Source organism: Podarcis tiliguerta, assembly GCF_965153285.1.
Source record: "Podarcis tiliguerta genome assembly, chromosome: 1".
Taxonomy (NCBI): Eukaryota; Metazoa; Chordata; class Lepidosauria; order Squamata; family Lacertidae; genus Podarcis; species Podarcis tiliguerta.
This window is the reverse complement of record NC_139534.1, coordinates 50,837,335-50,865,160: the sequence shown is the minus strand read 5'-3', so window position 1 is coordinate 50,865,160 and position 27,826 is coordinate 50,837,335. Positions and strand designations below refer to the sequence as shown.

At 44.9% G+C, this 27,826-nt stretch overlaps 1 protein-coding gene across 22 annotated transcripts in view; it reads left to right on the top strand.

Moving 5' to 3' along the window:
• Positions 1–27,826, top strand: part of TNS1 (tensin 1) — a 327,340-nt gene that overhangs the window by 62,793 nt on the left and 236,721 nt on the right. The window contains exon 1 of one of the 22 annotated variants that reach the window (XM_083429758.1): positions 13,664–13,775. The exons of the other annotated variants lie outside the window; for them this stretch is intronic. Coding sequence (XP_083285884.1) covers positions 13,695–13,775 — 81 coding nt within the window. The 5' untranslated portion in view covers positions 13,664–13,694. Of the gene's footprint in view, positions 1–13,663; positions 13,776–27,826 lie in introns of those variants that run through there. 22 annotated transcript variants of the gene reach the window in all.

The window sequence follows — 27,826 nt, the reverse complement described above, 5'->3', positions numbered from 1 at the left end:
TCCCTGGGATGAAAAGCAAAATGGAACCCAATTTCTCCCATGTATGCCTGGGACACCCACCACCTCCCCTGGGAGAATTAAATCCTGGAGAGCCACACTGCCAGTCAGTGTAGATAAATACTGAGCTAGGTGGACTAAAGGACCAGTGGTCTGATTCAGCTTTCTGTGTTGTTCTTCCCTGTACTTAATAAAGGTAAAGGGTAAAGGGACCCTTGACCATTAGTCGCAGACAACTCTGGGGTTGCAGAGCTCATCTTGCTTTATTGGCCAAGGGATCTGGCGTTCAGCTTCCGGGTCATGTGGACAGCATGACTAAGCCGCTTCTGGTGAACCAGAGCAGCGCATGGAAACGCCAGAGCCGTACCTATTTATCTACTTGCACTTTGATGTTCTTTCGAACTGCTAGGTTGGCAGGAGCAGGGACCAAGCAATGGGAGCTTACCTTCTGATCGGCAAGCCCTAGGCTCTGTGGTTTAACCCACAGCGCCACCCATGCCCCATACCTAAAAAAACACACACCTTAATCTTAGGGCCTAGCTAGCTGTTAATGGGGGCTGAATGGCTGCTGCTGACTTACGTTTCTCCCACACATCTTCTCAGCAATATAAATGTTTTGCTTTGTTTTTAAAGAAAGACTTCACTGTGGACAGCATTTTCCAGCTGCAATTCATTAATAGCTAGTTGCAGTGAGTGGGGCAAGGCTGGAATTTTGGGATTCTGCATAATAATAATAATAATAATAATAATAATAATAATAATAATAATTTTTATTTATATCCTGCCCTCCCCAGCCGAAGCCGGGCTCAGAGCGGCTAACATCAAATGTATAATACATTAACATAAAATCATATGTTAACAGACAATCAATTAAAATACATCCTCAAATCAGATCAGGATCAGAATAAAATCCAATCGGATGGCAATCCGCAGATTAGGGTTGGGGGCCTTAAATGCTCACCAGGCCCAACTGTTTGTGCTGAACTTATATGGGCCTGTGAGAAAAATTGGGAGGCCACTTTCATGCAAGTTCTTATGAAAGTTCTTATGAAAGAGGAGAGGGAGTCAGACTGAACCCCTACCAAAGGCCTGGCAGAACAGCTCCGTCTGCAGAAAGATGTCAAGTCCCTCAGGGCCCTGGTCTCTTGTGACAGAGTGTTCCACCAGATTGGAGCCACAGCCGAAAAAGCCCTGGCTCTAGTTGAGGCCAGCCTAACTGCTCTGTGGCCTGGGACCTTCAGGATGTTTTTATTTGAACAGTGTTAAGTTCCTCTGTGGGACGCATGCACATGCATCACCTGAACTAGTTCCTGGAGCTGTAGCAACACCTGAGCTATCCGCCATCCTTCAGATGTTTGGTTTTCAGACTTTTGTTCAGATCACTGTGCTGTATACATGCAGTTTGCAGGAGTCTCACTAGGATTCTCCTAAGTGCTTGTGATTTAAACCGTCATGCAAATTGCTCAGGTGCACATTGTAGCTTGTAAGTGGGGGTGGGGAATGGAAGATGCAACCTGAAAACTGCAGCAAACTAATGCACCAATTGCAAAATCAATTTTTAATTAATTTTAGATGTTCTCTAAATTTAACCAGCCGGCAGATGGAGTGGAACAGGGTGGAGTGAACCTACTGAACAAGACCAAAACAGGGGAAATCTCCACACGTTGCTTGTTTCTTCTGCTAGATTTTACCAGGGAGATGTAGCTTGGTGTCAGCCATGCGTCCTCTGTAACATCTAGTTAGGCCTCTAGAGGCAGAATAATCTAGGCTAAGTAAATACACATTCAAATTTAATTTGCATAATTAATAGGGTAGCATTTTAGTTTCCTTTGCGCAGAGATGGCTCAGAGCCCTTGTAATGCTTGTACCTTGGTCTAGGTTTGACCAGATTCCCCCAACCTGGTGCCCTCAAAACGTTTTGGACCACAACTCCCATCAGCTCCAGCCCAGGGCGGCCAATTTTCAGGGATTATGGGAGTTGTAGTCCAAAACAGCTTGAAAGCATCAGGTTGGGAAAGACTGGCCAGGATCTCGAAGATATCCCACCCCCCACCCCCCTAGAATGAGATCATTTTTCTCCGTCTTTAAATGTTGTGGGGGTATTGTAAGCCAAACCTGGTGGATCCTTTGGTTATGGTTATGTGACTCTTAAAGGCACAGGGAACATGCTACAACAGGGATGGGGAGCCTCAGACCCTCCTGGCCTTTCGTTCTGGCCCTCAGAACTCTTCCCAGGCCACACCCCTCATTGGTCCTGCTATGCACCTTGAATATTTTTTGCCTGGCTGGAACATGAATGCCTATAATGCCCCTTGCTTGCCTAGAAATGGTATGGGAATGCCTGCAGAAAGGTAACATTAGCATTTGTTGCTCTAGCCATTCTTGCTTTTGGCCCAGCCCCCCACCAGCATGGGACCCTCAGAGGGAAATGTGACCTTTGAGCTGCAAAAGGTTCTTTCTCCCCTCTGCTACAGCAGCTGCAGATAAACTAAGCTGGAGGACTTCCCTTGGAATGACTGCATGGTCTCCCTTGACATTGGGATAGATTACTAATCTGACGGAAGAGGGTGTCCCTCAAATGCTGCTCCCCATGCTATTTTGAGACATGGCAAAATGAAGAAGCGCACGCATGCACAGCCAGTTTGCGCAAGATGGGGTGAAAAGTGGAGTGCCTGATGCAACTGCAAATTGGGATTGCCTGTGTCTCCAGTTTCTCTCCCCCCCCCCCCGCCTCTTGGTTGCTAGGTGGCCGGAGTCATTCCTGGCGGAGGGGGAATGCAATAATGGCTAATCTGTAGTTCTCCCCATTACACCTCTTAATGATTCCCTAAATCATGCTAATGAACTGCACCCTCACCCCCCTGCCTCTTGACCCTTCCCCTCAGAAGAGCACCAAAGGGCAGCCTGGATCCATTATGCTGGTGAATGCGCCGGGGCTAAGATTTATAGAGCAGGCGGGAGCGACGGAGTGGCCTAGCTGGCTCCTTGGCCCTTACAACAGGACACCTGGGCTGTCATTAAAGGTAATTAGTGAGCTAGTGCTGATTGATGAGGGGTCCAAATAGCCTCTTGGCCCAGCAAGGGGGTCTTGTTGGATGGATCAGCTCCTTTTGATGCCCAGAGTGTAATGAAGTCTCCCATTTGAAACCTTCATTAGGGTCTTCTTAAAGGATCTGGGTTGGGGAGCAGGTTGGACCTTTTTAATTAAAATAATAATAATAATACATTTATGTGTTGAGCCAAATAGGCCTGAAAATTTCATCCTCCTGCCCCTTTGATGAAATATTGCCTGAGCGTATTCATCTCCCTCCTTATAGGGTTGGAGTATCTCTCAAGAGAGAAAGGTGGTGGTGAGGGGGAGGGGAACCCCTTTCACATTTGTTTATTTATGTTTGCATGCTACTCTTCTCCTGGAGCTCAAGCAAAAGTTGTAGGAAGAATTCCACCCAACAATTCCAGTGTCTTGTGAGCCTGATTTCAGCTGCCATTTTGAATTTCATCTGGTTCTGAGTGCTCTGTAATTTATTCAATATTTCCCTTTGTTCAATGTAAGCTGGAGGATGGCCAGTTTCTTGGGAATCACACTATTCTTCAGGCAATAGTCTGGTAATGGGTATTTTGACATACAATCTCAGCTCTTTGTGGATGGTCAGGTTCTAAAAGTTGGCACTAGTAGCAAGAACTCCACAGCAGTGGAACACATGCACTTGGGTTGTAGATCATGATGGGGGTGGGGGGTGGCAGAGCTAGGAAGTAGCTAATGTGCTTCCTACACAATCTTTTCAATAGGCAGATGGACAGTAGTTGTTCGTCTTTGCACATGAGTTATTGATGCAATAAATTGAGAAGTTTTTTTCCTGCCAAACTTTCAAGTTTCTATTTTATAGAATTGAATAACCACTGGGGTTATGTGAAGTTACTTTGGGGGCCAGGTCTGGTCTGGTCCATAAGAATACCAATTGACCATCGCTGCTGTTAGTTACTACCCTAGATATTTTGGTACCTCTGTGGCCACTTCTGGATGATCTATTTATTGAGCGTTCAGCCTGATTTGTTTGCCTAGAGAATAGACAGTGTTTGCTAATGAATTATCATTCAGCCCAATTTATTTGTGGGGAGAGTAGATGATGTTGCATCAAAGCAAGTGTTACCCCACACTTTTTGGTGCACCCCCTTGCTTTCCTTACAGCAAAAAGTGGGTTTGTTGCATGAGACCGCCAGGGTTTTAGACAGTAAGTCTTTCCCACCTTCAAGTGACTTAATGTTCTATCAATGCCCAATTATGTTATGAAAATTCTGATAGTTAATCCATCATAAAATTGCAATTATCCAATCTTAAATATGTTATTTTAAAAACAAAGATGTTGCAGCCAAAGAGTTGAGTGGGACCAGCACTAGTTTATTTTGGAGTCTCTGGATGTGGCTCCGAATCCTCCTTCCTTCTGTACTTGCAGATGAATGGGAAGCCTTGTTCCGCAGGCCTTTGGTAGAAGCAGGAAACCAATAGGTGTAATACCAGCTTTTCTGATACTGGGAGTGATGGAAAGTGCATTCTTGATGGCCTGTTGTATGCATTGCCTTCCATCTCCCTCAAGCAGTTGTTCTATTTTGTTCTTGGCATATATTGCCATAGTTTTTTCTTCTGTTTGCTGCTTGCATGCAACACTTGCTTCGCTTGTAACCACCCACCATTTGCACTCTTTATTTTGACCTTTCTGCATTTGCATTGTGCGTTGGTGTAAGACATGGGTGGGGAACCTTGGGCCCAGCGACTGAATATTGCCCTCCAGACCTCTCTACCTGGCCCTTAGGAGTCTTTCCAGTCCTTCTCCACTTCCCAGTCCACATTCCTAACCCCAGGCTATGCCCCTCAACAGTCCTTCTCCATGCCCACCTTTTGCCAGTCTGGAATATGCCTTTGAACTGTGACAATGCCTCTTACTCGCCTGGAGGGAAGAAGGAGAGATTTGTGTGGAACATGGGTGCATGTAGAAGCCTCTGACTTTGACTGTTAAGAGTCTCACCTGTTGCTCCACCCACCTTTGCTTCTGGTCCTGGCTAGCACTGGCATGTGGTCCCTGAAAGGTCGCCCATGAGGGAATGTGGCTCTGTCATACTGAGAAAGGTTCTCCATCCCTAGTGTAGGAGATGAGATGCTGTGGTTTTAAGGAAGCTGATATACCTTGGACTGCATTCCCCTATCTGCAACATAAGCAAAACACAGAATCACAGATTTGTGGAGTTGGAAGGAACAATGGAGGGTCATCTAGTCCAAACCCCTGCAATTCAGGATTCTTTCACCCAAAGTGGGACTCAAACACATGACCCTGAGATTGAGAGTCTAATGCTCTACCGACTGAGCTGTACGACTCTGTTATAAGGCAGCATGCAAAAGAAGATAGGAGATGAATGGAATGAACAGGCTACTGGGGAAGCACAGCATTTGTGTCCTCTTCCCAAGATATTGGCATGGTCTTCAAGTCTCCAGTTTGGCAACTGTTGCCTGTGGCCTTCTTTCCTGTCTCCCCTGTGCTTTGGGGCAGGGATGTGGGAGGAGGCTGTCCCATCATGTAATGAGATCAGCTGGGCAATGAACTGCATTGGCTACAACTATCACTTTGTAAAGTTTTTTTTTAATAGGAGGGGAAACAGCAGTAAAAGCACTTATGAGGTGATAAAGGGCTTTAATGAGCTGGCTCTTTGATAGCACAGCTGTAAACTGAGAGGGAGGCAGGGAACAAAAAAAAAAAGTGGATGGGAGAGAGCACTCAGGATCCACCTTATGGCCTCCAGCACTGTTTGTTTCGAGGCTCTAAATCGAGATTTTCTCTGCATTTTCCCATTCCCCAAGACAAAGGCATATCAATGCAATGTGATCACACTGAATTGTGACTCTGTTAGAGACTTGGTGGACTCTCTCAGAATCATTGAGTGGGACTGTGGCTGCATCCACAGCAAGCATTTAAAACACCTGACTTCCCCAAAGAATCTTGGGAACTGTAGTTTATTCCTCACATAGTTCTAGTTCCCAGCACCCATAACAAACTACAGTTCCCAGGATTCTTTGTTGGGTAGTAATGTTCTTTAAATATGCTTAAAATGTGTGGTGTGTGCACAACCTGTGAGGCATCTGTTGGGGATACTTTGAATTCTAGGAAATTCTGACACAGAACGAGCTTGAGGACCTTGGATATCTAGTGTAGCTTTCTGATCCTGTTCAGGACAGATCTACTGCAGTTACATTTTGGACAGGTTGTGGGGAAACTATCTAGGAAAAGAGGAAGATAATCCAAGGATAATAATTCAGTAATATGTTTGGCCAGGATCTTTAGAACTTGTACATTTTGCATGGAGGAAATCTGAAGCATTCCTCCGTTTTCCTTAGCAAGAACTTCCTTTAGGGATGGCATCAGTAAAAATGGCTCCTTTATGATAGCAGGGGCCTACTCTGGGGTTGCCACCTCTAACTAGAAATCTAGGCTGGGTGCAATTGGGTGCTATAATGGATCAGAAATATGCAAATAGTTGTTTTCACCTAAGTGCAATGATAAGCAGGTTATCCAGTCCCATCTGAGTTGATGATGCTACTGGCAATTAGGAAGAGCACAGCAAGTGCCCTTTTCATGAGCTGAGTTGCAAGTGCTACCCAAGACTAGAGCTCCCTTGCAAGTTAATTAGCAGGATAAGCTTGCCAAGATGTCAGCTGCAAGTCAATTACAATCAGAACTTCTGAACAGAGCTGAATGAAACCTACTGTTTAGCCCTAAAACTTGGCAGTGATAAGCGCCTTGAATGCAAAATGCAAAATATTGAATCTTGTTTTACCAGCTTTCATTTTCGGAATGACTTAAAGGGACATTGATATAGGTGGGAGAGAATACACAAAAAGTGCTTTTATTTGGTTTCCCTTGCCCTTTCTCCTCTTTTGCCATGCACTCTTCAAGACACACATGTAGAGGGATATTGAAACACCACCTTCTCTTTCTTGAGAGGACCTGGGAATCTAGCTACTCGCACCCCTTGAATGGGCTGCTGAGTTCTCTAGGGTACCTTTCTTTCTTACAGAGTAGCCCTGCTTAAGGCAGCCTTCACCCATCTGGTGCCTTCCAGATGCTTTGGCCTGTAACTCTTATCTTGCCAATCAGGAAAAGGATGATTTAAAGGGAATTTCCCTTAACTTTCCAAATTCATTTTGCACTGGGCATGCTGGGATATATATGCCTTTTGTGAGTCTAGGTATGCTCCCGGTGCCCATAGGTTGGAGTTCCAACATTTAACCAGTTAGAGTTAACTAAAAAATCACTCTTGATGGACTGATAAGGTATCCCAGTTAAGTGGACAGCAGATGTTGTTTTGATTTTTTTAATAATTAAAATAGAAACACAGTAGCAGAAGAGATATTTCATCTTTCCCGTCAAACAGAAGCAAATGCTTCTAAGACATGTCTGCTCCCACACATTTATGTCTCCACCAAAAGAACATCAAAATATGTTTGCTTCAGGATTTTTATGTTTCCTCCTTTAAAAACACACATTTTATATATATATATATATATATATATATATATATATATATAGTAAGAAAAGACATAGATGGCAACAGGTCATCAAAAAGTAAAAGAGTAAAAGTAATGTAAGGTCATTGGTGTAGCCAGGATTTTTGTTAGGGGAGGCAGAACCGATGTGATTGGTCAGTTAGTTAAATATTGCTATTGTTTTGCTTGATGGGGGTGGGAGGGGAGCTGCCCCCTGTCCACCCTTGGTTACGCCTGTGTGTAAGGTCCATCGAAAAAGATACAACATGCATTTAAGATAATGGGAGGGAGAGCAAATGAGAAGAAAAAGAGGGGAAAGGACAAGAAAGGTGAGAAAAGGAGAAGAGAACAAAAAGATAGAAAGAAGGAACTGATACATTTCATAATTGTAATTAAGGCATACAGTTTTTTTATTTAAAGAAAATACGTATACAGAAAGAGTGTTCAATGGAAAAAAAATACACAATATAGTGCCGCATAAATTCTAGTGGTTTCACTGTTTGCCCGCATTGATTTTATTTTATTATTACTATATTGTATTGTAATTTATTACTATTTTAGAAATCAGTTTTAACTTCTTTTGATTATAAAATGATTGAGAATTTCCCCCGCTAAACAAATAAAAAATAAGTATCTAATTTGTTTTATTAAACATGTGTAGAATCTGACATTTGTCAATACAGATAGCAGGGCAATATACAGAACACAGAGTAAAACAACTAAATCAAATAATGAAATAATAATGATACATACTGAAATGCACCATGAAACAAATAAAGCAGCTGAAAACAACAGAGCAGATTAAGCCCTAATCAGCTTACAAAACTTGGAAAGCCTGGGCAAATGAATTAAGCCCCAACTTGATGCCAGGATGATAACAATGGCATATTCAACCCAAACAATTGATTAGTCGATTAAACAAATGAAACCCCTGCAATTAATTGACTAAGATTTCTTTAATTTGGATGACAGACCATTAAATTCACTAAAGATGCCAAAATCTGGGTTTTATCCACCAGAATCTGCAAAGCCATTTCATTGACTGATATCTCCATGCTGGGGCTTGGCGTGGCTGGGGTTGCGGTTTGGAAGGAGCACAGGGAAAGAAAAGGCAGAGCTGTGGTGGTTCTTCTCTCCCCTGCTGTGGTACTGGATAAAAGGCAGCATTGTTGTGGTTTCACAGACAGGGCTTGGCGAGTGAGGTCCCTCGTCCTCCAGGCCTGCTGCCACCTCTGGTTTTGTTGGAAGGTCTCATTGCGTCGGGCAGCGCAGCAAATGGAGCAGACTCTGGCACGACACGTCTCTTGCCCTAACCTGGTCTTGAAAATGTTGTGAGAAATAGTGGGGCAACTGCATAAATGAACTAATTAACAGAAGCACCAGATGTACTTTATTTTAAGAGATGGCCCCGTAGGCACCTAGGATTTTCATGCTGCAACTTTGCAGGAATCCCAGTTGTGTGATTATGGCCACATTCACCCCATCCATATAAAGCATTACAGTAGCACTTTAAGCAGTCATCCCCCAAAGAATTCGAAGAGCTGTAGTTTGTTAAGGGTCCTGAGACCCCTATTCCCATTTCAGAGCTACGGTTCCCAGCGTGGCTTTTAACAACCAGTCCCTCTTCACAGGAACTCTGAGAATCATAACTCTGTGAGGGGGAATAGGGGTCTCCTAAAAACTTTCAGCACCTTTAAACAAACTATAGCTCCCGGAATTCTCTGGAGGAACCCATGGCTGTTTAAAGTGGTGTCATGGTGCTTTAGCAACAACAACAACAGTTTAAATAGATGGTGTGAATGTAGCCTATATTAATAGATATGTACCCTAACTATCTCTGGTAGCACAACAGAACCTGAGACATACATGGCAAAAGTATAATCTCCTGTTAAATGGATCAAATGTTTGAGATGTCTTCGATGCTGCCTTTAAGTTCCTTCAGAGTCCTGTACCTGGAGAAATCAGCAGCATGGAAAATGTCCATAGGCCCGTCCAGTGGTAGCTGCGCTTTGATCATGTCAGTGTTTAGCTCCTGGTTCATAATGTCTAGTAGAACTTAACCCATGGCATGACATTTCTGAGTTTTCCTACCACCACAGTTCACATCACTGGCTGCTGGCAACAGGGCTGGGGGGAAGTATGTGATGGCAGTGACACTGAGATAGGTAAATTCTTTTAGAATGTTCTGGAAGTAGATGGAGAGCTAAATGTGTGGTTGCCATTTTGTGTGTGGCAATAAGTTGAGCTTGCTCCCTTGGTACACAGGAAACACTGATATATTCTGGAAGAAATCCTTAAACCCAGGTAACCTCTAGTGAGCTGTTTATAGTGGTACTGTTGTCTGGGGCTCACCATTTTGTCCTAGCCCAAGGCTTGGGACAATCTTGTTTGCAAGCCAGCTATCTTTCTCATTTTCTCTCTGTTGTCCGTCCCCCCCCCCACTTCACTTTCCTTCTTCAACCCTCCCTAATCTTGTTCTCCTCTTTAAAAAGCAATACCACCAGAGGAAGGAAATGGTCTGCTGGTATACGAGCCACATTACATTGGGGCATGACCCAGTTGTGGGTTTGGTTCTATCAGATGAAGATGAATGTTGAATGGCCATGTCAGACCTAAGCCAATGTCAATTCTGCAGTAACCAGAGGCCAAAGCCACTGGGCCAGAGGCAACTGATGGCATAGGCTTGTGGTTCTCAAACTTGTTTCTCTTGTTTTATTCTACTTTCAGAATAAAAATTTGCTTTCACCACAACAATTTTTTTTATTGATAAGAAATACATTGGAAAACAAAAAGAAACAACACAGAACACAACTACTTTATAATATGATCCTGGGACACCCAGAAACTATAAATCAATGCAGCTACGAACATGAATCATTCCCACATACTTGATGCTCTCATTTTGAAAAGATGTGTACTGTATCCATATTATATAAATAAGATTTTTGTTTTTGTTTTGTTAGTATACTATAATACTTTAAATGTTTCTACAATTGTCCTCGAATCTTCCTGCTACAATTGCCATCCTCTCCTGGCTCACCAGTGTGGTGCACCAGAGATACTTTGAGAACAACTGGCATAGGTGAATGACTTACTGGGCAGCATTCTGCAAGGAGCTCCCTCATGCAAGCATCTGCTTAATGTGGGGTGTAGGAAATTCATGCGGATCCTACAGAGACAGTGATATCAGTGTCTTGTAGTTTCAGACTTTGTTCCCAGACTGTTCACTTAGGACAGCAAGCTGTTCCTTCAGGTGCCCAAGCAAAGAAGTTTTTGTAAACTGAAAGTCCCCTCCCTGCCTTTGGGCTGCCCATTTGCCACAGGTGTAGGTATATATACAGGCGAGCTAGGAATGTCTGTAGGCATATATACAGGCAAGCTAGGAATGTCTGTAGGCATATTTGCAAGGCTGCGTTTATTGGCCAATAATTGGACATATAAAACTGCCTTATACAGAGCCAGATCATTAGTTTATCTAGCTCAGTATGGTCTACTCTGACTGGCAGCAGCTCTCAAGGACTCAGGCATTTTCCTCTGCAGCCTTGCTAACCTGAGACCCTTTTTAAACTGGAGAGGGTGGTGATTGAATCTTGGACCTTTTGGATGCAAATAATGTGTTCTGCCTGTGAGCTACAGACCCTCCCCATATCAATTTCAGGGCTCATAGGTCTAGGTCTTTTAGCTCAGTTAAGATTGTACAGCACATCAGCCAACCCACCTACCGTAAGTCTTTGTCCCTCTCTCTCTCAAAGCTTTTCTCTTTTCTCCCCCACATTTACTCCTTTCTTTCAAAGCTGCCAATCACTGGTCCACCCCCTGCTGCGTTTCCAAGGCTTGTCTAATCTGGAAATCGAACGTGAACCGAATTCTGTGTGTTGCTGGAAGGAAATATGAACCAAATGTAAGCATGGCCGTTCAGGGGGAAACACACTTCCAGGCCCAAGCTGTTTTTAATAAGGGATCTCAATTGGCAGGACCCGGCAACGCCAAGGCAGCAGGCTCAAGGAAGCCCAAGAAAAAAGAACAGTCAGCACTGAGCTAGTAGGAGAGTGAGGAGGACCCATGTGGTCAATTCAGCTGCTCCAGATTTGCCAAATTAAGGCTGCTTCTTCTTCTTCTTCTTCTTCTTCTTCTTCTTCTTCTTCTTCTTCTTCTTCTTCTTCCACCAGCTAGTTGTCCTTGGTTTGTGTGTCTCTCTGTGTGTACAAACTCGCCTATTTGTAGCAAGGTTGTATTCTTCTTTCAGTTTCATGCTGCTGTCTAGTTTTAGGAAGTGGACTGTGAATGGGAGGAGTTGCTTCTCCGCTGCATATTGAGGCAGTGGATTTCAACCAGTGTGCCGTGGCACCCTGGGGTGCCTTGAATGATGGTTAAGGGTGCCGTGGGCAACACTAGCCTCTGTCCTTCTTTCCTTCCCTCCCTCCTCTGATGCTCTCTCACATCTCTGCCTCTCTAAGCCTTGCACAGCTGTTTATTGTAGCAGCCCTGACTATAAGCTCCATAGGTGAATGGTGCTTCCAGGAGGAATCCCTCTTTGGGGTGGTAGGGGCGGGTAGGCAGCTCAGAGACCAGGGGCAACAGCAGCGGCTGCCTGGAGGACTCACAAGGAGAGTGGAGAGGAAAGGAGGCTGGGGGAACACTCCACAAGGGAGGGTGTTCGAAAAAGAGTGAGAGACTGCCAGCTCTGCAGGTAAGAGGTGACATAACTGGGCTCCTGATCCCCACAGGGGTGCCGCAGAAAGAATGTAGTTGGTTAATGGAGCTGTGGACTCAGAAAGGTTGAAAGCCTCTGGCCTAGGGCCTAGAGGCACATTAACCTGGGGCAATGTGGTTTGACGGCTGTTTCTTTATGTTGGGTATTGTGTATGGCAGGAATTGGAATTAAGCGATATCTAAGGCTGAAAGCAAGAGCCAATTAGACTTGCTTTTTGAGGGGGGCGGGAAGTATGAATGTGTCCACCTGTCTTAAGGTGCTTGTAAAAAATGGAGGAAAGTTAATGCACACACCTTATTTTCCAGAAGCAGAATGCATTTGGCAAGCTTCCAAAACCAATTAAGAGAATATGTATTTATCTCTTTTTCAAGCACTTTCTTCCTTTGTGCATTTCCACATAGCATAGGGCTATGCTAATCCCTGCCTACAAAAAGCAAACTTCGCCATAATGATTTCTGTCATAAAAAAAATATTATCAAAATCCTAATTCAGATATCTGATGTTGATATTTAGACTGCAACGATTGTGCTTGTTAAGTTAAAAGAAGTTAAAAGAAATGCAGCCAAAAGTTCCAGACCTCTTTTCCTCCCCCAAACCCAAGCCCTACAAGTAAATTCATGGCAAATTGGTTGCTTTTGCAGTGGAACTTAACTCAAATGCCAAATTTTGGCATAAGTAGCGACTGGCCAGAAACCAAATTCCATGACTTAAAAGAGTAAACAATCAAAGTCTCTGGCTTGAATATCTGCTGCTACAAGTTAGTCTTCATTTAACACCAAAATGATGCTAGGTGCTGTTCGTATTTAGAGATGGCGTGACACTCCCACCACCACCCAGAAGAATTCAGTCCTGGAGATTGATTTTTTCAATTTAATGCTCAGATAGCCTGCCGCTGGTTCGGAGACAGGCTTCCCACAGTAAGGATTTTATTGCTCATGGGTTGTGGGTCTAAATCTGCTAGACTCTCCTGAACGACTTCAGTGTCCTTTCGTGCTTAGCCAGCCCCAGCTTCTCCCCGGAGGAGCATAGCAGTGTGTTTCATTTCTCCTTCCCTCCTCCTCCTCCTCCCTTTGCTTCTCTTGTGGGGATGGGGCTGCAGCTGAAACTCGGCAGCCTTTCAACCATTAAACTATATAAAAGCGCGGCAAAGTTATGCAGCTGCCCATCGAGGAGGGGCCTGGAGGGGAGGGGTCTGCAGCCATAAAGAGAGGGTTTCTCCAGAGGCACCGCCCCTCCCCCTTTCCTTTGGAGGTGAAGGAGCTGACCCAAGAAGAAGCAAGGAGAGGAATCCACGGTGACACCAAGCAAGGGAAGGCGAAGAGGCAGCAGCGGCAGAGAGGCACATGCCCAGACGTTGCTGTTGGCTGGAAAGCCTCGCGCTTTCTCCTTGCCTCTGCCTAGTCCTCCTACCCCTTGGCTGCGCGGAGGATGTGCTGAGCTGATGCTGTTATGCTGTCGGTTTCATTGAGTCTCCCAAAGGGCCGATCTGGTGACAGGATGACCTGGGTTTGCCTGTCTTGCATGCTTTGGGTACGTAGATGTCTTTCGACGACATCCCGCAGCATCATTTTCCTCCCCCGCCTTACTCCCAAGTTGCTTGCTTTTGGTTGTGTTGCAAAGCGAAGCCGGGCTTCTGGTCGAGGGGTTGTAGTTACTGGGCTGGAAAGTTTCCTTCCACTTTTGACCGCATTTCCAAACAGGGCAACTGTAGAGGAGGGGATGTCGTGGGAGAGCTTTGTGCTTGCTTGTTTGTTCGTGTGTGTGTGTGCGTGTGTGCATCCATGTGTTAATGCCAGTTGATGGATGGATTTCAAAGACTGCCTCTCAGGGATTGGAAAGGGAGACGAGGATCGGGAAAAGGAGAGGAAAGCCCTCCTAAAGGATTCCATCTGGATGTGACTTTGCAAGGAAAGCCTTTGATGCTTGCTGGGAAGCAGATGTCCAGCTATCCGGCTCGCTGCGCCACTGGAGAACGCTGCAGGGAAGCCGGGGATGTCGGGCTTAGAAGCATTTTCTTCCTTTCTCCCCTGTTTAAAATGCCATTAGTTTTCACGTGAGGGGGAAATTGACTTTTCACTGTTTTTCCGGCGCTTGTGAGAACCAGATCGCTCGCCCCTTTCGTTACCGGTTTTGCAGCGAAAGGGAGGGCAAAACGAACTGTGCTCACTGAGAGAGCCTCTATGGTCATTTGGAGGCGATCTATTAATGCAGATAGTGGATGGGTATTTGGAACTGTGGAAACATGAGCATGACATATTGGAGACCACCCACTAGGCTAGAAAGTTGTTTTGCAGTTGCATCTTGGGACGCATGACGGTGGCACCAATATCTAGAAGTGGATCTGGGTGTTCTAAGCCCCTTCCAGGCATCAGGGACGGATCATATTGGAGACGTGCATGTGACCTGCTGTACACGAGTGAGTGTCGAAGCTAGGATAATCTCTGGCCACCTATTTCTTTTCCATGTCCTGTAGGTCAGGTACCCTGCTGCACGTGGCTTGTGTGAGAATAAGCAAGATTTCTGATTTACAGTGGTGCCTCGGGTTAAGAACTTAATTCGTTCTGGAGGTCCGTTCTTAACCTGAAACTGTTCTTAACCTGAAGCACCACTTTAGGTAATGGGCCTCCTGCTGCCGCTGCACAATTTCTGTTCTCATCCTGAAGCAAAGTTCTTAACCCGAGGTACTATTTCTGGGTTAGCAGAGTCTGTAACCTTGAAGTGTCTGTAACCCGAGGTACCACTGTAAAGGCATTCCCTGTTATGGGAGAGAAGCAGCCAGTGGGAAAATACCAGAGGTTAGGTGCTTCCACAGGCAGGAAAACAGAGATGCCAAAAATAATTCTGTTTTTAAAGAGCATTATTTGTGTTTCCTTCCAATACTTCGTCTAGTAATCCTGCTGGCCAGATCCTGATACACTTGGGCCCAGTGACTTGGAAGGCCACCCTGAGACCCATTTGTAACAAGGCAGGATTTGCTCCATAGCTGCCCAGCCTGGGAGGGGGGCGGGAATGGGCTTTGGGACATAACTAATCGGACAAACATTTGCATGAAAAGAGAACTCTGCTTCTCCAGAGCGGAGCCTGTCTGCCTGGTCCCTACAGTTACAACCCGCTGTTTGTGACATCGCTTTGTTGCCATAGCGATGCTTTGGGTGGTCCCAAAGGCGTGGGGGGGGGGGGAGGTGGTGGGTAGTTGGAGGACAGAATGAAGCCAAGAAGAAGTGGGAGTGGGGGGACTCTGCAACTGCCAAAATTGGCCTGGGTTCTGAAGTGGCCTTTCAGGGGAGAGAGTGGCGATGGATCAGCAGGCTCTCAAATCTGGGTGGAAGAGCCAGTGTTGTTGGGGTCTGTTTCCATCACTACCTCATATTAGTTACTCCGCAGTAATAAAAATGTGAGCTATTCTTGCTGGTCTTTGCAAAGCGAGGTGGTAAGCCATGGAGAAACAGTGGCAGATTTTTTGTTCAGTTTTAGATGTCTCCCTAAAGAAACAGAAGCAAGCAGAGGGATAGACTCACGAGTGCCGATTCACAAAAGCATTTCCTACAAGCTATGCTTAGCCACACATCCCATTGTCCCACTGCTTTCTCCCTTGAGGAAAACTGCTCCTTAGTGTTAAATCAGAGCAAACAGCAATTCAGGTTTTCTCTGGACTGGCATTTGCGCCAGTCTAGCACTAAAGAGTGAGTTTCCCCTGAGAAACGAGTTGGGCAAGGGGAAAACTGATTGGAGCCATGCTTTCTAGGCATGTGATACATGCAAATGTAGATGAGCCATCTCTTTGCTGTATTGACTGGTGTTGTGAGTAGTCAGGAATGTATTTTTTAAATTTCAGAATCCCCCGGTTCCTGAAAACCATTTGAAATAAGGGCACTGAGTCAAGATCTCTGTGCATGAATTGGCCCATGATCTGTCTTGCGCAGGAGCCTTTCCCCACTGTCCCATCTATTCCCAGTTATGGTCAAAATGGAGGCAATTACTTTTGAATGTAATCTGAATATATGAACAAGAGACCTAAACAGTTTCAGCCTTCATGAAGCTTCCATTTACAGGCCCAGAGTCCCCTTGGACTCATGGGGAAAGTTCCTTACTCCTTTGATGGTTTGCTTAGTCTCCTTGCATGTGTACAGAGGAAGCCGAACCCTGTATTCAAAGAATAAGTAAAAACGTAAATGTAAAGGACCTCTGGATGGTTAAGACCAGTCAAAGGCAACTATGGGGTTGTGGTGCTCATCTCGTTTCAGGCCAAGGGAGCCAGCCTTTGTCTGGAGACAGCTTTCCAGGTCATTTCACGGAGGACCTTAAGGTCCATAAATAGCAACACCCTAGAGGTCCCGGGCCCTAAGGAAGTTAGATTAGCCTCAGCCAGAGCCAGAGCCTTTTCAACACTGGCTCCAGCCTGGTGGAACGCTCTGCCTCATGAGACCAGGGCCTTGCGGGATCTGATTTCTTTCCTCAGGGCCTGTAAGACAGAGTTGTTCCACCTGGCCTTTGGCTTAGAATCAGTTTGATTCCCTCTCCCCCTTTCTTTTTTCCTTTCTCTTCCTGTGATGAGGCTGCATTTTAATGTTTTGATTGTTTTAATGTTGTATTTTAATCTTGTTTTTAAAGTCGTATTTCAATCAACTTGTTTTTATTATTGGCTGTTAGCTGCCCTGAGCCCGGTCTTGGCTGGGGAGGGTGGGGTATAAATAAAATTTATGATGATGATGATGTGGCCAGCAGGACTAAACTGCTTCTGGTGCAATGGAACACTGTGGAGGAAGCCAGAGTGCACGGAAACGCCGTTTACCTTCCCACCACAGTGGTACCTATTTATCTACTTGCACTGGCATGCTTTCGAACTACTAGGTAGGCAGGAGATAGGACAGAGCAAGGGGAGCTCACCCCATTGCGGGGATTTGAACTGCCAACCTTCTGATCAGCTGCCCCAGCCATAGGGAAGCATTTAAATGGAAGCAGGGTGTGGTCTCCACAAAATAAGAAGCACGTTTGTGTATGTTTTCAGACCGTGCTTCCCTCTGCTTCCTGATTGCTGGCTGCTTAATGAGCTAACAAAGCTCTCCAGTGATGTAAGATCACAACGTGTTCATGCGGAGTTTTATCTTTTCCTTTTTTATTTTTTTGCTGTAGGAGGATTTTATTGCAATGATTTAAATGATGGGGGATGACACGTGTTGTGATTTATCATCCTGGACAAGAACAGGGGAGGAGTAGCTTTGCCAGGTCAGAGAGTTCATTGCGCCTAGCATCCTTTCTCTGATAATGGCCAGTTCCAGATGCTTTTGAGGAAATGTTTTAACAGCATGGGGTACTAACCGGGAACTCCAGTCTCTGTTGATCACTTCCAGCCTGTTGGAAGCTGATGTTTTTGGGAGAAGAACATAGGAGTTCCCAGGAGCTTGCCTGCTTTTCCAAAAGCAACAATAGAGGGAGGTGAAAGACCAGAGCCAGCTTTTTTGGGGTGGGGGTGGGGGGATGCTATCCAGTGATTAGATATTAGTTCAAGTCTAGACACTAAGCATTTATAGCACCCCTTTCTGATTAAGAATCATGAATGATAATCAGCGACATTTTAATAGGGTTACTTTGGAAATCTGGAAACTATTTGTAATTCCAAGGTGCCAGTCATATTTGTAGCAGCTGGAACCAGAAATTGTGCCAGCTTTATGCAATGAAAGCAAATAAAAGGATGGAAATTCAATTATGTTTAAAATATCAGATTTTTTAAAATAAAAAAGGATTTGTGCAATTTAAAAAGCTCAATTACATTAATGGTCTTTTGTTTAAAAATGTAGTTTGCAACGAAGTCTGAATTAAGAAAAGAAACCGATTAGACTTAAAATATTTGATCCTTTTTTATAGATAGCAAAACAGGGTGATCTCATATTCTTCTGCCTAATTATGCCTCCATAATTCTCTGTGTCTGTTTTAGATTGTAATCCTTTTAGGAAAGGGACCCATCATACCTGTTCTTTATACTGTGCCATCTACAAGGAAGGCTCTATGTCAATAAATCTGCAACCCAAAATCAAACACTGAATTAAAGGTGTTGTTTGCACAACACAGCAAGCCCAACTAAAGTGGGAGATTTCTACAGCTATTGACATGCGCCCACAACTCTCCACCCTCCATTCAGGCAAGCAAGAGTTGATGGGAGACATTCTAGGCAGACAAATGAACCAGAGTAAGGTTTGCAGCAGGACAGGTGAGGGGTGTCGCCTGGGAAAAGGGGGTGTGGCTTTGGGGAGAGTGTGACCTGGTAAGAGGCATGGGGACCAGAGAGCAATAGTGACTAGTAATGGTCTGCCACTGTGCATCTGACTTCCAGACAACAGAAGCACTACTGCTTACTAGGAGAAGTAAGGGCAAGTAAGGTGGTGGGGATGTTGGCACTGTGTGGGAGCAGTACCAGGGCCCCTGCCCCTTCAACACTTCTTCTAAGTGGCAGCTACTCTGCTGCTGGGAGGTCATTTGTGTGGCAGTGCCCCTCTTTGCTGGCTGCTACAGCCAGGCAGAGGAAGTATTGATGGCTGCATTTGCCCTTTGGACCTCAGGCTCCCCACCCATGTTAAACAGTTGGTATTTAACCAAATGTATATAATTTTGCAGTTCAAAAGGCATGTTAAGGCTTTGACCAAAGGTTCTGTCATATGCGCCTATATAAATGCCCTCCTTAAATGAAAACCGTTATAGTCTACCAACCAGGTGGCAAGATGTGCAAAACCTTTTTCTTGGTGAAGTAAACTGCAGATTAAACATTCCTGATTTTATTTAAATTGCCGTGGTTTGAACTTTATAAATTTAACAAAACAATTTCGTGAGTTCCATGCATAATTGCAAATTAACCATAGGTTAATTAACCATAGGTTAATTTTCCCTTCATGGAGATACAGTAATTTCCTGATAGGAAACTGAATATTCCAATGTATGGAAAGGGTGTGTATATGTGCTCTAATGGTTTTATTCTCTTGGAACATTGACTGGATGTCAGATATTCAATCCTCTGGGTATCCTTGGATAAAAGGGCATTTGACTATTCATGCCTTTTCTTTGGGGAGATTATGGCTGTGTAAGAAAAGCTAGTACATGAAACTGCCTTCAGATACAAGCTAGAGGACTGTGCAGTTAGGCAGCTTAGAATCATAGAAGTGTAGAGTTGGAAGGGACCCTGAGGGTCATCTAGTCCAACCCCCTTTCAATGCGGGACTCTCAACTAAAGCATCCATGACAGATGGCCATCCAATCTCAGCTTAAAAACCTCCAAGGAAGGAGAGTTCACAACCTCCTGAGGGAGTTTGTTCCACTATCAAACAGCTCTTTCTGTCAGAAAGTTTGGTTGGAATCTCCTTGCTCGTAACTTGAGTAAATTGAATATGCAGAGCAGGAGAAAACAAGCTTGCTCCATCTTCCATAGGACAACCCTTTAGATATTTGAAGACGGCTATCATATTTCCGCTCAGTCTCCTCTTTTCCAGGTTAAACATACCCAGCTCCCTCAGCCGTTCTTCATAAGGTTTGGTTTCCAGACCCTTGATCGTCTTGGTTACCCTCCTCTGCACACATTCCAGCTTGCCAATATCCTTCTTTAATTGTGGACACAGTATTTCTGGTGTGGTCTCTATAAGGTAGAATAGAGTGGTACTATTACTTCCCTTGATCTGGACACTGTCCTTCTGTTGATGCAGCCTAGAATAGTATTAGTTTTTTTGGCTGCTGCATCACACAGTTGACTCATGTTAAGCTTGTGGTCCACCAAGACCCCTAGATCCTTTTCACACATACTGCTAGTAAGCCAGCTGTCCCCCCCCCCATCCTATATTTGTGCATCTGGTTCTTCCTGCCTAAGTGCAGAACCTTACATTTGTCCCTATTGAAATTCATTCTGTAAGTTTGGGCCCAGTTCTCCAATCTGTTAAGTTCATCTTGAATCTCAATTCTGTCTTCTGTGGCATTAGCTACGCTGAGCATTTCATAATATTGGAGCTCTTTTCCATAATTTTAACTTTAATTACCTCTAAAGTGAAGCAGTGTAAATGGCTACTACTTCACATAAACGGAAAATATTTGCAAGTCCTAAGTTAGCAACTTTCAATATCCTTGAGTTGCCTGCTTCCCTGCGCCACCAATTATTATTTCCCATTACTATCAGATGTGTTTATCATTTCCTCTGGGAGACAAAAATGAGCTTAGATTGATGTGTGTGCAGGTGAGTGATTTGAGCAATATCACCTCATAGTATGTGTTCAGTCTTGTCAAAGCTCTTTTGCTGTCCTTCAACCCTGAAACATGGTTATTCAGTTAAAAAATTGGCTGTGGCTACAGCCCTGGCTTTATTTGTCTGCTTTCAAAAAAAAAAAAAATGCTAGATGCTTACAGTTCTTCATATGGATTCCTTGTGTGCTAGGCAGGCAGCTAAGGTTGCCTGGCAACCATGGCCTCCTCCCAAACTTGCATGGGAAATGGTAAAGAAAGAACTGGATTAGAGTTCTTCTCCTTGAGTGCTGTGGTAAGTGCAGTGCAACTTGGGAAAAGAACACAAGAGCAGCCATGTTTGGTAGGGCAGTAGGCCATTCAATCCTGTGTCTTTTGACAGTGGTTAGATTTGAGTTTTTCAAGACATTTTAATGAGCAGGGTACTTCATTTCCAAGCTGCAATCAGTGGTGTGATTTTGGTGGGAAATGGGGAAATATTAAAACACTACTAATCAAATTTTGGGAGGATTAGAAAGCAAAAGATTTCTGGAGTGAAATGTTGATGCTCAGGACTTCACTAGACTTTTTGCACTAAGGCAACAAACAAGGGAGCACTTCTCTGATCTGTCCAGTATTGGCCGCAGTTAGAGGTAGGTGCTGAACTGGGTGGATCATTATTACTGCTCTGGTTCATGCTGGCTGGGCCTCATTCTGCTATCCCTCAAAATATTAAGCAGCTTGACAAAAGTCAAATGGGCCTGGGGATGCAATCCTTGCCCCACTTCAACACACTGGAGCTTACTGCTAAGTAAACATGGGGGAGATTGTGTTACTGTTGGAATTTGTGTTCAAGTTTAAAATAATCATCTGTCCTGACTGCTGATGGTTTACTGTGAAGCATCAGTAAGGTTTTTCTTCCAATATAGTTCCTGGCTCTCAGAGAAGGCAGAACACATGGATTTCAAAGTCCATGCCCGAAGTCCATGCTCTTACTAACAGCACATATGAGGACTCTTTGATTCAGCAAGTAAACTCAGCTGCCGCTGAGTGCGAAGCTGATAGGTTTGGGGTATAAATTTTCTTAATAAATGAACAAACTAGTTCTTGTCCCCGTGGTTAGCCCCAGGCAAGATTGATTTCCTATTCATGTAGCTCAGGGAGGACACAGTCCTTGTGCTTTAGTAAACCTCTCTTGCCTTTCAGTGGCACCCGTGGCCTGTAAACTTAATGAGAATAATCACTCTTAATTAGACAGCAATTTAAAAGGCAGCAGTTGAGCTCTTGATTGGGGAGCCCTGCAGTAAAAACATGTTATGTGAGTGTGGCAGATGGAGGGGAGGGTGTGGCTCAAGGGGAGACCTGCATTGAGATAAAGGGAAGGGAGAGTTAAATGAGGGTTCAAGAAGGTTGTTTGTTTATTGCGACTGAATGAAAAGCAAACCGTTGAGCAACTTTATAACAAGACTATGGGGGAAATCAAAGGCATAAGAAAGTGAAATTGTTTCTTTCCCCAGTGTCAGCCACATAGGGCAGCATTAGAGAAGCAGTAGCAGATGGCATAATGGGGCTTACCTGATCTCTTGGTAAGTCAGTCATTGCTGCTTACTGGAAGAGGCAAGGTGGCAGAGGGGGTGGAATGAGCCAGATGCACTATTAGGAGTGCCAGATTGGCTCAGCAGGTACATTTGTACTGTGATGACCTCATTCCATCAGTCTCGCCTCCCCCCATAAGCAGCAGCGACTTGCCTGCCGGGAGGTCAGGTAAGTGCCTCCACCCCACCATGTCATCTGCTACTGTGGAGAAGGCATCTTTCATTCTGACCACAACTGGTGACAAGGTTCATGTCTTCTATTTGCAGGTGGGGATGGTGACCTTATATGGTACCTTCCTCCTTAACAGCTGTATTGGGTGCGGGGAGCACAATTTAAGGTCACAGCTCTTGGTCTTGTGGTAATGAAGGACTTATTTTCACCTGGTTTGGGTCTTGCTTTTGCAGATGCCTCTCTGCCTAAGATGACAGTGGGTTTCATTCAGAAAAACCGCCTGCAGGTTGAGTTTACTTTATACAAGTGTGATGCTGTGGGTACTTGGTTCAGGCTATGCTTTGTAGCACCACACATCCCAGTGGTAAAACCAGCAACAGTTGGCAAATAATGGGCTACTATATGTGCCTTATGGGTTCCACCACCAAATTGCAATGTTACCTCTCTATGATGGGCCTTAGGCGGAAGTCTAGGCCTTTGGAGGATTGCCCTAACACTGCATTGTCTTTATGCTGCATAGACACTAGTATCCTTTTGTCCTCCATGCACTAATAACAGGACTGTCTTTACTTCAAAGGTTCACTTATCAGATCATTGGTTCATTTAGGCCCATGTTGTCCACACCGATTGATGGTGGCTCTTCAGGGTTTCAAAGAAGGATCTTTCCTAGTCCTACCTGGAGATGCAAATGATTGGACCTTGGGCCTTCTGCATTCAAAGCATGTGCTCTACCACTGAGCTGTGGCCCTTGCTCTGTTGATGTAGGACTTGGCTGGTCAGTTATATATCAGTTTGCTGGATGGATTGGAGTTCGTCTTATTAGCCGTGGGTCAGGAAGCAGCTTTGTTGTGCCTCTGTCTGCACTGAGGTCTTGTCCACACTTTCGCTGGTCCCATGCCTAGAAAGCACAGTTCCAAGCAGTTTTCCACTTGTCCCACTCTTTCCAGGCATGGGTCCAAGTGGTTTTGCCTTTGTCCTACCTCTTCCCCCTGGAAAACTCACTCTTAAGTGCTAAATTGGAGCAAATGGCCATCTGCAGAAAACACAGATGCCATTTGCTCTAGTTCAGTGCTAAGTTGCTAGTTTTCCAGGGGGAAAGAGGTGGGGTAAACAAAAGTATGGCTGAGCCCTTAGCTAATCCTCCTCTTCAAGAATTTTGCTGTCTTTCACTTACGATATTCTGGTGCTGCTTGTCAGCACTCAAGCCCAGGCCTGTACCCAGCCTGAGACTTGGAACAATTTTGGATGGGACTGTTTAAGGCCGTGGCAGTTATATTCTCTCCCCCCCCCTCTCCATTCCTACTTTTGTGATTGAATTTCCCCATGGAAAGCTCTTTGGCTTAGATACCTTTTCCCTAGGGGGCTGGAGGTCACGAGGCCAAGGGAATAATTGACAAGGTCAACAGGCTAAAGTGCTGGAGAAGATGCTTTGGATATTGAGTGTGTGGGGTGGGGTGGGGGATGTCAAAGAGCCCCATGGGCTCCTGTCACTTTCTCTGAGGGGTGACTTAGTGACTTTCCAGGCATGCGGCATGAGGACATAGGGATAAGGATAAGTGTTAGATGAGAGGGAAGCTTCCAGTTACAATTGCTTGCCAGGCCATCTGAGGCAGGCGATGCCATGAGCAACATTCCCCATGGCTCTTGCTGATTGTAAAAATGTGGGTTTCTTCCATCTTTCAGATCAGCCTCTGCCATCCTGGGGCTGATGTGAGCTGTGGGCACCAGGTTGGCAGAGGTTGTTTTGAATGATGATGGTAGTGTGGCAGTTTCACCCAGGTGCTTGGGTATCATACACACATGTCCCTCAGACTGTCTGAGGGAGGTTTCGTTGCTCTTCCCAACCTGCACAAATATTCCTAGGGTATTTTCTGAACCCCTGCCTGCTAACCTTTTGGATGCCACCAATTTCACTTTGTTGCCCTATCCCCCCCCGCCCCAAGCTCAGCTAAGGTCTCAGTAACTTCAATGTAAAAACAAACTGGGATTAATATTGTCCTTAACAAGAACCAGATAACTGGGGGGGGGGGGGGGGGGAATGGAGTGAAGGTGAAAATGTATAAAGAGTTCATTTTCAAAAATTGCAGTTCAATCAATCTCCCCCCTCCCCCATATAAATAAACAGCTATAAATCTTTAATATGCCAAATGTATTTCAACAGAGTCTTCCTCAGGGCCATATTTTTGCAATTCTGCAAAAATAAATAAAAACAACAAAAAAATCTCAATTTTGTGTTTACTTTGTTTTATTTATTTTCCCTAGGATTGTAATATGTTTTTAATATGCCACTGTGGAAGACTTTGTAGAAACCTGTTTGGCAGATTAAGGATTTATAGTGGTGTGTATATATCGTATGAGAGAACCATTGACCTGTAATCAAAATGTTGTATTTTCTTTATAAATGTTTACCTTAAACTCTTTCCCCCCCTCCCAGTTACCCAGCAACTTCAACATAATACTGTCTCAAGGATGGATGTGTTCTCTCTGTCACCCCAAGTTTCACCTGCTTCATATATTCAGCAAAATGATGCAATTCCTTGAAGATATTTTCTTCCTCCCCTCCCTCTTCCCACTTCTGATGTCTCGCATCTGCATTTCACCCTCTGTAACCTCACATTGCATTCTCAACCCTGCTCCCTGAACTCGGGAAGAAGAAAAGTGAGGGTCTGGCTAGATGTTAGAAGATACAAGCAGCTATTGCTGCTCAGTGTCTATTCCCAGCAATATCTAATTTGCTAATTTGTTTTAAGAGATACAAATTAGATATCTGCTGACATTGAGGGTACACCAAAAAAGAAGGAGGAGGTCTGGTTTAAAACTGAGTTGGAAAGCTCTGGTATGGCAGCATCATTGTACACTATTAATGTTTAAAAGTATATACAGAGACATTGAGTGGATGCCACATGAAGTCTTCCATTTTTGGAAAACGACACATAAGGATTGATTTACTTTTACATTTCCACACTTCCCTCTTCAAGCATGAGGGAAAGGAGAGGGAGAAAATAGTGTTGGTTGTCTGGATGGGTTGTCATATGTTTTTTAGCATGCCAAAGCTAATGGACCATCTAGAGGAGTTGGGAGCTGGGGGCACTGATGCAGTGGTTCTGCTCCTTCCTCCTGGTCCGTGTCCAGAAAGTGGTGTTGGAGGAAGAGTGCTTGGACCCCATGGCTCTCACTTGTGGAGTGCCTCAGGGCTCCATCCTCTCCCCCATGCTTTTTAACATCTATATGAAGCCGCTGGGAGAGATCATCAGGGGGTTTGGGCTGGATGTCCACCAGTATGCAGATGATACCCAGCACTATCTCTCCTTCAAATCAGAACCAGTGAGGGCAGTGAAAGTCCTGTGTGAGTGTCTGGATGTGGTTGACAGTTGGATGGCGGCTAACAGATTGAGGTTGAAACCTGACAAGACAGAAGTACTGTTCTTGGGGGACAGGGGGCGGGTGGGTGTGGGGGACTCCCTCGTCCTAAATGGGGTAACCGTGCCCCTGAAAGACCGAGTTCACAGCCTGGGAGTCATTTTGGACTTACAGCTCTCCATGGAGGCATGGGTCAAAATGTATCCAGGGCAGCTGTTTACCAGCTGCATCTGGTACACAGGCTGAGACCCTACCTGCCTACGGATTGTCTTGCCAGGGCGCATGCCCTGGTTATCTCCTGCTTGGACTACTGCAGTGTGCTCTATGTGGGGCTACCTTTGAAGGTGACTCAGAAATTACAACTAATCCAGAATGCGGCAGCTAGGCTGGTGACTGGGAGCGGCCGCCGGGACCATATAACGCCAGTCCTGAGAGATCTTCATTGGTTCCCAGTATGTTTCTGAGCATCGATTCAAATTGTTGGTGCTGACCTTTAAAGCCCTAAATGACCTCAGCCCAGTATACCTGAAGGAGCGTCTCCACCCCCATTGCTCAGCCCAGACACTGAGGTCCTCCTCTGAGGATCTTCTGCTGGTTTACTCACTGTGAGAAGTGAGGTTACAGAGAACCTTCTCGGTAGTGGCACCCTCCTTGTGGAACGCCCTCCCTTCAGATGTCAAGGAAATAAACAACTATCTGACTTCTAGAAGACATCTGAAGGCAGCCCTGTTTAGAGACGTGTTTAAGGATTGGTCCTTTTTATTATGGTTTTAGCTGCCCAGAATGGGTGGGGAAACCCAGCCAGATGGGTGGGGTATAAACAAAAAAATCATCATTATCATTATGTGATGTGTCCTACATTGTTTCTTACAATGATAGCATGTGACTGGCAATGGGGTGCATGGCTAGATTTCATGGTGGCCCAGGGACCATCGTTTAGAGGTAAAGCAACAGTTTTTATACTTCCACGTTTATTTATTCATACTATTTATTTTGTGATTTACAGCATTTTATTGCCACCCCCGCACTTTGCCGAGAAGGTTCCCAGAGTGGCTTATGAAGATAGTAACACAGTCCTTTCTCACAGGCTTACAATCTACGACAGGCAAGGAGTACAGGGTTGGGGAAAGAGGAGGACAAAAGCAAGCTCAGATACCAGTTCTCAAAGTTTCAGTTCTTACAACAACTGGCTGAGATGGAAACAGTTTTTAGCTAGATTTTAAAATGCCACCGATAGCTGCTCCCCTACCAAGTTTCTTTCTTTCTTTCTTTCTTTCTTTCTTTCTTTCTTTCTTTCTTTATAATTTTTAAAGCATAGTAGCACATAGGGATGCATTCTCACGATCAGCTGCTGCAAATGTATTCAAATTGAACCATTGTGGGGGATCAAATTGACTGTGCATATTTGGTCTGAACCTCTGGTTTGGACTGCAGTCATGTTATCAAACTTATACAGCAGAGCAGCAAAGTCCTCTTCTGTGTTCTTATTGATTGGCTAGACTATATAAATAAGTTGGGAAGGGATGGGAAGTTTTGAAGAAAAATCTTCTAGTGCTAGCTTGTATGCAAATATTTAAATTGGAATTCTTCTTCCTTTGAATGTTTCTGTGGCTAGAAAGAGGGAAGACAGACAGTTCAGAATATGTTCTCCCCTAGGATCTTTTCCTGATTGAATCATACAGGTCACTGGAGAAGGCCTCTTGCCCCTCCTGCCTTCAGCTGCTTCTCTAGTTGATGGCATTCAATTCACTATGTTTGCTCTTTCCCTCTTGGCAGTTTGGGGGAAAAGGTCCTTGCCTGTACTGCACGCAACCTCTGCGATGTACCGTGTTGGTGGCCTTGCAAGAGGGTTCCCCCTCTGAATGCTTGATTGCTGTCTGCAGTTGGGTGAAGAGCCTTGTGACAAAACAGTGCAATGCCAGGGGTGCTGACAGCACTTTTCTCCCACCGATGGGAAGAGCCAAAGCTCAGTGGTTAGAGAATCTGCTTTGTACCCAAAAGGTCCCGGGTTAAATCCCCAGCATCTCACAGTAGGGCTGGGAATGTTCCTTATCTGAAACCCTGGAGAGCTACTGGCAGTCAGTCTAGACCAGGCATTCCCCAAACTCGGCCCTCTAGCTGTTTTGGGACTACAATTCCCATCATCCCTGACCACTGGTCCTGGTAGCTAGGGATGATGGGAGTTGTAGTCCCAAAACAGCTGGAGGGCTGAGTTTGGGAATGCCTGGTCTAGACAAAGCTGAGCTGGAAGCTCCAGTGGT